The sequence below is a fragment of the Choloepus didactylus genome, chromosome 19 (genome assembly GCF_015220235.1).
Source record: "Choloepus didactylus isolate mChoDid1 chromosome 19, mChoDid1.pri, whole genome shotgun sequence".
Classification (NCBI taxonomy): Eukaryota; Metazoa; Chordata; class Mammalia; order Pilosa; family Megalonychidae; genus Choloepus; species Choloepus didactylus.
In genome coordinates, this window is record NC_051325.1 from 3,571,300 (window position 1) to 3,581,815 (window position 10,516).

General features: G+C 40.3%; 1 pseudogene and 1 gene segment (V, D, J or C); both read left to right on the plus strand.

Moving 5' to 3' along the window:
- The first annotated feature begins 1,741 nt into the window (after positions 1-1,741).
- On the plus strand, positions 1,742-5,776 carry LOC119516003 (annotated as a pseudogene).
- Positions 5,777-8,883: 3,107 nt separating this feature from the next.
- LOC119515604 lies at positions 8,884-9,413 on the plus strand. The segment is given in 2 exon segments: positions 8,884-8,995; positions 9,082-9,413. Coding segments are annotated over 2 exon segments (378 nt in total).
- Positions 9,414-10,516: the final 1,103 nt, after the last annotated feature.

Consider the following 10,516-nt stretch of genomic DNA (forward strand, 5'->3'; position numbering starts at 1 on the left):
AATTGACTGAGATATATATTGGCAATCTGAATAGACCTGCAATAAATAAAGTGATTAAATTCAGTATTTAATATATGCCCATAAACAAAAGACCAGGTGAATATATTTTTATTTATAATTGTACCTGATCAATTTCTTTATAATTTCACCAATGCCAGATAGTCCTAATGGTTTTATCATGAAATATGGTCAAAGAAGTGCTGTGGTTGTTTTCTTTTTTGTTTTTTTTATCTTTTCTTGTTATTTTTCAATACAACCTTGCTCTAAGCTATTCTGGAAAACATGCATTTCTAAAAATGCTATAAAATCAGGTTTTTTTTTAATATTCAAACTATGTCTTCCAAGATTTATTGGCATTGCATTAAATTTCTGGGTCACATAAAGAAGACACATTTTGTACTGTTATCCTAGTAAATGAATATGGTCTGTCCAATTATTTAATTTTCTCCTCTCTGATTTCCCCTAATACTTAGGAGTTATAAATGGAGATATTTAGCCATGTGGTTTTCCTTGATTCTTAAGTATTTTATGTACATGAAATTTTTGCAAATGATGATTATTTTTCAAAAGTTATTTCATTGTTAACTTAAAAGAAGTACAAAGGAATTCTTTGTGAGGTTACATGTTTTATATTCAGGGACCTTAGTTTAATATTCTCCTAGGAAGACTTTCATGAGTAAGTATTAAATGTGACATCCATTAATTATAGATAGATTTTAATAGATTAGTTCAAACTATTTTATCGGTGGATTTTAAAAGAATAACACATTAATTATACATGAAGTAAAACAACTCTTCTTATCATATCTCCTGTAGAAAAATTCATTTGGATGACCTAAATTCTTTAGTTTTTCTGCATCTAAATCCAAGATAGATATAATCTGCCATTTCTTGATTTTAGTAAATACTTGTCCAATTTGTGTTTGTTTGTTTTAAATCAAAGTTATACTGGGAAATAAGTATTCCCTTAATTGTTTCTCTGACCAAAGTCTCAGCTAAAGTCCCAACAACTCTGGTCATTTTTCCACACTACCTGTTCCCGGGGTGTCAGTGGACCTCTATTCCCAGAACAAATTCTCCATAAAAGAAGTGAGACCAGTGACAGCAGCAAAAAGAGCAGGTCACAAGTTTTCCACCAGGACTTACCCAGGACACTTTTCCAGACATAGAGAACATCCTCCACCCACTACCCACAATGCACAGGGAGCAGAACAGAGAGGCACCTTGGGATGCCCTGACCTGGACTATTATTGGACAATGTGACAACCTGAGCACAAGACTTTGAAAACTATGCACCATAGCCTGCATTCAAGACCTGAATTTCCTTACCTTCTATCTAAACATTTCACATTTGTGGTGAGAACAGTGATTTCTAGCCCAGAGAAATCTACACACTAGGTAGGATGTCCAGGTTCTCTTCAAGATTCCTTTTCACGTGTATTTGGTAATAAATCCACCATAAAAGAACCCAGGCAATGTTGACTTTGAGAAAAGAAATGGGTGACAGAGCAGCCATCTGTATCACATCCCAGGAATCCTTTTCTACCTGCCTTCCCTGGGATCCAGAGGAAGGAGAGGGAAGAGCCCTTCTGGGCATCTCATATTTGTCTTTAGAAACACATGGGAATGATGTGACACATGATGTCCCTCCCCTGCTCATGGAAATCAGCTCATCTCCTGTCCCTGCAGCTGTTGAAGAGGAGACCACCTGAGCCTCTGTTCTTCCTCAGGGTCAGCCACCATGAGGGCTGCTCTGATCTGGGCTTCCATTCTCCTCATTGTCAAAGGTAACATCCCTCCTGCATCAGACTCAACTGTGACAACTCCACCTGGGACTGTTCTCACTGCTTTCCTCTGTGTTTGCAGATGTCCTCTGTAAAGTTCAACTGGTGGAGTCTGGGGAAGATGTGAGACCACCAAGGGGATTCTGAGCCTCTCCTACAAAGCCTCTGGATTCACCTTCTATGATTATGGAATGACCTGGGTCCACCAGGCTCCAGGGCAGGGGCTGGAGTGGGTGGCAACAGTAAGTAATCCAATGGGAAAAGAGCAGTACTACTCTCCATCAGTTCAAGGGAGATTCACCATCGCCAGGGACAACCCTATCGGCACAGTCTCACTAAAAATGACATACCTGAAAGCCGAAGACATGGCCAGGTATTACTGTGTGAGAGACACAGGGAGGGGAAGTCAGGATGAGCCAAGATAAGGAGGGACTGGACTGCAGTGGGAGCTTGTGACCACCAGGCGGTGCACAAGGGCCATCCCCAGGGCAGGTGCAGAGGGGTTGGGAGGAGTTTCCTGGCCTTGCCTGGGGTTCCCTCTTCTTGCTTCACAACATGTAGCCTCATAATATGTAAGCAATGATATGATATATCCCAGAGTTGTTCCTAAATAGATGTTTGAATACATACTTGCATGGATAGTATATAAAATTTTATGTAAAAGTGAGAACTTGTTCCATATTCTGAAAATGCCTGAAAATGTGAACAAAGCTTGCATTTACCACCTCTGTGAAGTTGTTTCTTTAACTCATTTCTGAAAATGTTCAGGCAAGAAATCCCCCACCTACCATCTTGTAGAGCCCATGTCCTCAGGGGAAGGAGGAGGAAGGGGGAAAGCCTGGCTCTCCCTAGGAGCAGCTTCCCAGTGCCTCACTTTGTTCCCTGCCTTTCTTACAACATCAAAGGCCAGGTCTCTACATTTATATTAATGACCTTTTATAGTATGATTCTATTACTTAAAATGCTATCATTGTGTCACACACATGTTTTCAATATATTTTAATAGATACATAAGATAAAATAGCAGGCTCACAATGTGCTATCTTTTAATCCAGAGAGCATCCTTGATGCAATTTATATTTAATCAATGTCCTTCTTTATCAAGACTCTACCAATCAATCATTTTAACCTATCTCTTTTGCAAAATATTGTAAAATATTTCAACTAAAATATCATCAACCTCCTTGTTATAGTTTTCCAGGATATGGTAAGGTCAGCAGAGAGACCTTCCCACACTCCTAATCCACCCCACAAAGCTATAGGCTTATGCAGGCAGAGCTTACTTGAAAGTCTTCACAAAAAGGCTAGATATAGATGTGTGCTTGGACCTCACATTCCAGCATATGTGAGGAAGTCAAGGTATGACTCCAACTGCCTCCACGCTGATCTGCATCTCCTTGTGGGAAACAGATTTCTGATAGATAAGCCTTCTGTTTAAGGAATGCGAGTTCCTGCTCCTGGTTGTACAGGCCAAAATGCACCTTTATATTCCAGGGACACCCTTCCAGAAGACAACAATCACCTGAGCTTAACTGTCTCCTTCTCTGTTTTTCTGTGAAGTGCAAGATTCCAGGGAAGAGGTTGGGATATGAGCAGGATGGACAGTGATGGGAATATCATCCATGTTGCCAGCCCCTCTTCCTGAGGTAAGAATTGACCTATCATGTATTTCTGTCCCTCTCTGGGGTACAGTGTCTTTTTTCCCAGATGTTTCCTCCCATGATCCACTGACTTTTCACCAGAGTATTCAACTGCCAATTTCAATTATTTCTTCTTTGGGTTATGGCTTTTATTCCTTTGTGAATAAAGGAGTAGTGGTTCTGGAAATATTTTCCATTATGGATTATTTCTTCTTCCATATTCTAGTGGATAATTGCAGTGGTCATGGGATACTGTTTTTGTGCTATCCTCATGCAGATTTACTCTTTTGTTATGTGATGGATCTAAGGAGGTGATTGAGGGTGCATTTGTATATTGGTTGATGTCCATCTCCCCAAACATCACTGGGGTGCTTTTTGTTTTTGTTTAATTTTTTGTTCCTTTGTTTTTTGTGGATTCTCCCCAGTTCTTGAGGAAAACCCTACAAGGAATTAGGGATCTGGTCCCAAGGGGATGCACTCTAGCAACATTCTCACTCTCAGAGTTTAAGTATTTACTAACAAACTTCCTACTAACTTATGTTCTGTCTGGTGAAAACTGCCCAACTAAGCTTAACTTTGGATCCTATTTCTTTTTCTTTGCATCTCTGTCTCCAGATTTCAGGATTTTCCTTTGCTCTGTGTCATCACTTCTTTGATGGGTTGAATAAATTTTGAGAAATTGCCATTTTTCCAGAGCTCTTTACTTTGTTTTTCTTTTAACAATAACAGCAAGATTTGTCTTACCTATCTATAACCCCATGTTAAGTGCATCTTTCATTGTAACACCTAGAAATCGGAAACAACACAAATAAAAATCCACTGTTTAAGAAATAAACAAATATAGGGATTTGCATGTATTGAAAGGCTACTTCTGTAAATCTCTGAATGCTTGAGAACCAATAATATAGGGATGAATTACAATAGCTACGGTGATTGATAGAAGCTAATAAAATAAAATTACATAAAGTGTGATTCCATTTATACAAATTCAGGAAGACAAAAATATTCCTAATTAACATAAAGAAGATCAGGGCAAATTCCCTCCTAGAGATTGGCTTCTGTCACAAGACCTTGAGAACCTCTGCCTACATGCTCACAAAACTATAAAGGAAACTAATGAAAATTATTTTTAAAAATACAACTAATTATATATTGTTGAAACAGTTTTATGGGCAAGTAGCAAAGGATCAAACATCTGTGAAAATTTCTTAAAGATGTTAAGTCTGTGAAACAAATTCACCCCCTTTGCCACTAACCAACCAGGCCATTGGAGAAGAGATTCCACCCCTACTGTTGCCAACAAGTTCACAGGGCCCCCTCCCCAGTCAGAGCTACCAATCAGAGGACTTTCTTACAGGAAGATCAGGACACAAACATGTTTCATCCTGACCCAGACTGTTTCTGGGGCTAAATACATAGGAAGTTTGATCAAGAAGTAATGTTTCTTTATTCACTCAAAACCCATTCATGAAACTGAGCCTGAATCCTAGGAAGATATTCCTCTTGGCTCATGAGATCATGCTTCTAAGCCAGGTGTGGCAAGCCAAGAGGAATTCAGTCTTTCCCCCTTCTTCAACAAATATTCAATTCCTATGGTGGGGTGTCTCTCAGAGTGAGCTTGTGTTCCACACTCCAGGCTTCCCTGTTCTGAATGATATTTTGGCTGAGAAGATGAGCAACAGGTCTTAAATTAGAAACTCCTAATCATTTCTCAAAAAAAGCTCATTTCATTTTCCTGCCTGCATCTTCATTCACAGCACCCATGGACTTTCTAAATGCCTCAGACACCAGATACCAACCTTGGAAAATGCCTTATGATATTATCCTCAATCCCAAAATCCTACCACAATCATTTGGTAATTTTAGTTTCTGAGCAAGTTGTTTTCACTTCACTTTTCTGCTACATCAGATTGAAGCAAGGATAAAGATGAACTTCTTACCATATTTATTATTTATCCTTTGTTATTATTGACTAGCAAAGTTGAAATATGCTGCTTTTAAGTTGTATTATGGAATAATATGGTTGAAAGACACATTCAGAGATGAATGGATTAAAAGTGGTCAATATTTAAGTGAGAAAACTGAAGGTAAGTGGTGTTGGACTGCCCCAGTTGCACAGGGTGACATGTCAGGGCAGGAACAGGGCACCTTGGGCTTTGGCAGTCATGTTGGTCGAGGATTCAGATATTTAGGTAATGGGGACAATGCATCTGAGCACTTGACTCACTGTGGTTCCCCTTGTCCTCAGGTGTCCTGTCCCAGGTGCAGCTGAATGAGTGTCCTGACCCAGGTTGCCTGGAGAAGCACCCACAGACCCTGTCCCTCACCTGCTCTCTCTATGAATTATCTTAATCCATCTATGACATTAATCCAGCTATGATATTGGTGTGATATCTGCTGGTGGAAGCCCAAACTATAACCCAAAATTTCATTCACGACTCAGCATCACCAAAGTCACCTCCAAGAACAATGTTTATCTAAGCTAAGCAGACTGAAAGCTGAGGACACAGCTACATATTACTGTACATGAAACAGAGTGCACTGAATTCAGAATGAGCCCAGACACAAACCTCTCCGGCAGGGCACAGGATGGGCTGGGATGCAGGGAGAGCTCATGACCACCAGCGGGAGCTCAGGGGCTGGCTCAGCAGCAGGTGCAGAGAGGAGCTGAAAGAGTTTCCTGGACTTGTCTGAGGTTGTCTCTTTGTGTTCCACAACATGAAATCTCCAGACGACTGTCATTGCATCTCTTTTAAGCAGTGCTATGATATATCAAAGATACATAGAAAATAGAGTTTTGTGTGTTTGTTTTAAAAATATAATTACTTGCATTTCTGTGACATATAGATATAGATATTTGTATTTATTTAAATATCTATGTATATCTCTATCTATATTACATTATTTCTTCCAGGAAATTAAAATAGGAAGCAGAAATACAGTATAATTTTAGCATACATCACACCCACTTTCCTGTGCCAGTAATCCATGTTGTGCATTCTAAAGAAACTACATCTATTGGATTAAAATAGTGTCCCATAAAATCCATGTCCTTCTGGAAACTAAGAATGTTTCCTTATTAGGGAATACAGTCTTTGCAGATGGGATTAGTTAATTCAAGATGAAGGTGAGCCCTAATCCTGAAGATTAAACACATACTCAGTGGGAAACTGGCCATGTGAAGAAGGAGTCAGGGATTGGAGCTATGCAGCTAAAAGCCAAAGAATATCTAGCATTTCAGGCTGACACTGGAAGCCAGGAGAGAAGCATGGAACATATTCTTCTGAGATTTCATTCCAAGGGACTAAGTTTTGGCTCAAAAGTGAGCCAAGGCCTGATGCACACCGGTCTGGTCAGTGGACACTGGGATTTTGAGAAGAAGAGAAAAGTTTTATTTGACAAAAGTAAAACTTTTGAAGACAGTAGGATGATATTTTCCTCAGATCTGTCTTCCTCAGGTGGAAAGGTGAGGAATATTTATTGGATTAAATGAAGGGAGGTGGGTTTAGGGATTTCAGGGCTATGACATATTGGGATAATTTAGTAAATATTGAAATTAATGATTACAAATTGGTTATTATAGTTGGCTGTGTCCACTTTTAAATTAGGGGTTGCAAGTTAGTTATTACTATTGGCAGATGGGTTCCATCATATTGAGGGATGGGCTTGTAATGATGCTGGAATTTATGATGCTCAGACACCTTGCTTACTTTCAGGTCAGGTATTCCTCTTTCCTGTTCTGTCTGCACACTTTGATTTCTCTCACAGGGAATTCTATGTTCTGGTGTCTTCCTAAGTTGAGGTCTATTCATTTCAGCACATGTTCTACTACTTTCAGTTAATTCTGTGGGGAAAGAAGAAAGCAGTAACTTGTCCATTTTTAGATATGTCCCTCATGATTATTGAAAGAGGGAAGTGAAAGTTTTAGCAAGTTAGTAAGGAAGCAGAAATTCCAGTGGGTTAATGAGTAGCAGTTTCAGTGAGTGTGATTGTTGCTGTTAAAATTAGGCAGCTTTCTCATAGGCTCCCTGTTTTTTAACTGTGCATAGCTATATAGTTAAAGTCAATTAAGGCTGATCTGGCTGAAACTGTTGAAAAACTTTTACTGATGGGGTGCATAAGTGGCAATTTCAGAGAAAAGAGAAATGAAAACTTTTACAACCTAGTTATGGGGGTAGCTGCTTAGGCAGAGGGGTCATAAAAAATGGTTTGGGGTCCTCTACATATACACAGGTGTATAGCTTTCTCCACGACATCTAGCCTCCTGATCTCAAGAGAATAGATGTCTCCTGTTTTCTGCCACCAATTGTGGTGTTTTGCTTAGAAAGAATATGAATCTATGACATTACACTGGCTAGAATCCATACATCCATGTAATTTTTCTTATATTTTCAGCTCCCTAATACTGGTGGTCTATCCCCAGATGAAGTAGAAGTTTATATTTGGACTGCATGGGGACCATTGTGGTTGTGACAGATAAGATTTTTTTTGGTGGAACTAGTATGAGTTCCTACAATGCCCCTCAAAAACCACCCTACCCTTGAAAGAATTTGGAAGGTATTATGAAGAAAGAAAGCAGCCTCATTCAGGACAGATCAACCAAAATGTCTAGGTCAGATCCACAAGAGAAGAAGGTTGTATTACGTCTAATTGAAGCCTAGGCCTGACACAAAAGTTAACAGGTAGGTAGCAATGTGTCCATATTCCTAACTGTGTTTGGAATCCCCTTAAAACATAAAAATATACCATAAAGTCATTTTACATGGAGTGGCATATTAGAAGAAAATCATCGATTCTTCCTATATTTAATATAAACACTGTGAGATAACTTCCTGTGATAAAGTTATAATGTCAGAAAGAAAGAAAGAAAAAAAAAAAAAAAACAATCCAATATGAACCCAAGGAATCAGGACCTAGGACCTAGATCACTTGACCAGCAGCTGCATCGATCTGAGAGGCAGCTTTGAATAAATCCCACTGTTCCCATCATGAGTCTCATCCTTAAGGCCCCAGGATACCATTGCTGCCCCATGATTCCAGGAAACACCTTGTGTTTTTATAGATAAGCTGTGTCTGGGTGCCCCAAGTACTGAACACCCTCTCTAAGGTGCAAGAGAAACTCTATCTGGATCCTCTGCCAAAGCTGAAGAGGGTAACTTGGTGACACTGACCATATAGGTGCCTTGGAAACCAGACTCAACAGACTTATCACATCCACATCCCTTTGTGGACTGTGAAGCTGCCTTGGAGGAGGATGAGGGCTCATTTCTGTGTAGTACAAGCCCACAGTAGGAGCAAGGTTATTGGGTCTTTGTTGAACCTCCTGGGAGGCTCTAGACAAGTTTCTTTCCCTGCCAATGAGATTTCATTTTATGAACCCTCTGCAATCTCATCTGGAGGGCAGACAGTAAATATGCAAAGTAAGGGGTTCCTCCTATTTAAATCCACTGCTACCCTTGCCCATTGGAGTCTCTTCAACAGCCCATCTGGTGTCCTCTGCTTTCCCTGTCCATCCTCCTTCACAGATGGGGTCTGCCAACATCCTTGCCCTCATCTTGGCTCTTCTCCCAGGTCAGGGATGACCCAGGGCTTGGGGTCACAGAGGAGGGTGGGGATGATGGAGCCTCTGATCTCTGTTTCCTGTGTCTCCCACACAGGTGTCCTTACTGAGGTGCAGCTAGTGCAGTCTGGGGCAGAAGTGAAAAGGCCTGGGGAGCCTCTGACAATCTCCTGTAAGGCCTCTGGATACAGCTTTACCAGTTATTGGATTGGCTGGGTGCGCCAGCAACCAGGGAAGGGCCTGGAGTGGGTAGGAAGCATTTATCCTGGTGACTCAGATACACGCTACAGCCCATCCTTCAAAGGTCAAGTCACCATCTCCACAGAAAACTCTGCCAGCACTGCCTACCTGAAGTGGACCAGCCTGAAGGACTCAGACACAGCTGTGTATTACTGTGCAAGAGACACAGTGAGAGAAACCACATCCTGAGAGCATCAAAAACCCTTAGGGAGTCCACAGCATCAGAGTAGAGTTGCCGGAATCATCCTCCACCAAGGACCTATCAAATACGACCACTAGGGAAAATGGTCTTGCTGTGTCTTCAGTAGTGATAATGGGAAGAGCAGCATAATGAGACCCAGAATCATAATCTGACAAACAGGGGCCCTGCTTCTGGGGGACACCATTCCTTCTTGTCTGATCTTGGTTGCTTTCCTTTGACTCTGGCTCACATTGTGCCAACCAGCCAGGTGGCTGAATAATGCTTGTTATATCATTAACCAAAAGACATTGTCTAATGTACACACATTATAAATGCCAAAAATTTTACTTGGTGGAAGTTCCACACACTGTCATGGTTTTCCTTCCTTCCTTCTTTTCCTCCTTCCTTCCTTCCATGCTTACTTCCTTCTTCCTTCCTGCCATCCTTCCCCAGTCACTTTCTCCATTTCATCTTTTCTGTAATGCCTCAATACAACTGTCTTCTCTTTTCCTTGTTCTCATATAAGTGTATGCAAAATACACAATACAGATTACTCTTTGTATAAATGTGTTGTTTTTCTTCATTGGATAAAAGTGTTATTATTCTTTTATTATCTATCTATCTATCATCTATCTTTCTATCCATATATCTATCCATAAATCTATTTACCCATATTTAAATATCCGTTTCTTTCCTACCAACTCTAGTGTAGACATCAAGTAAGATTGGCTCATAAAGGTGTTCCTGAGAACAAGATACCAAATTATCTGCATGCATTGAGTCAGGTCAAGTTGGAGGTTGGTGACCTAAGATTGCTCTGAAAGTGTATCCACAGCTGAAAGTATCCCCAGAACACAGTTACTGGAAGGGTGCTGAGGTTGTATCCTGTAACATTTTGAGTCCAAAGACCTGCAGATGTTGGTAAATAAATACAAACATCAAGATCAGGTGGATGAGGCAATCTTTAAAAGAATGAAGGCTCTCCTGATTGGTTTTGATTTGCATTTCCCTTATAGACAGTGGACTTGAGCATCTTTTCATATGTTTTTCAGGTGTTTTTTAATTCATCTTCAGAAAAAAATATCTGTCCATGTCTTTTGACCATTTTCAG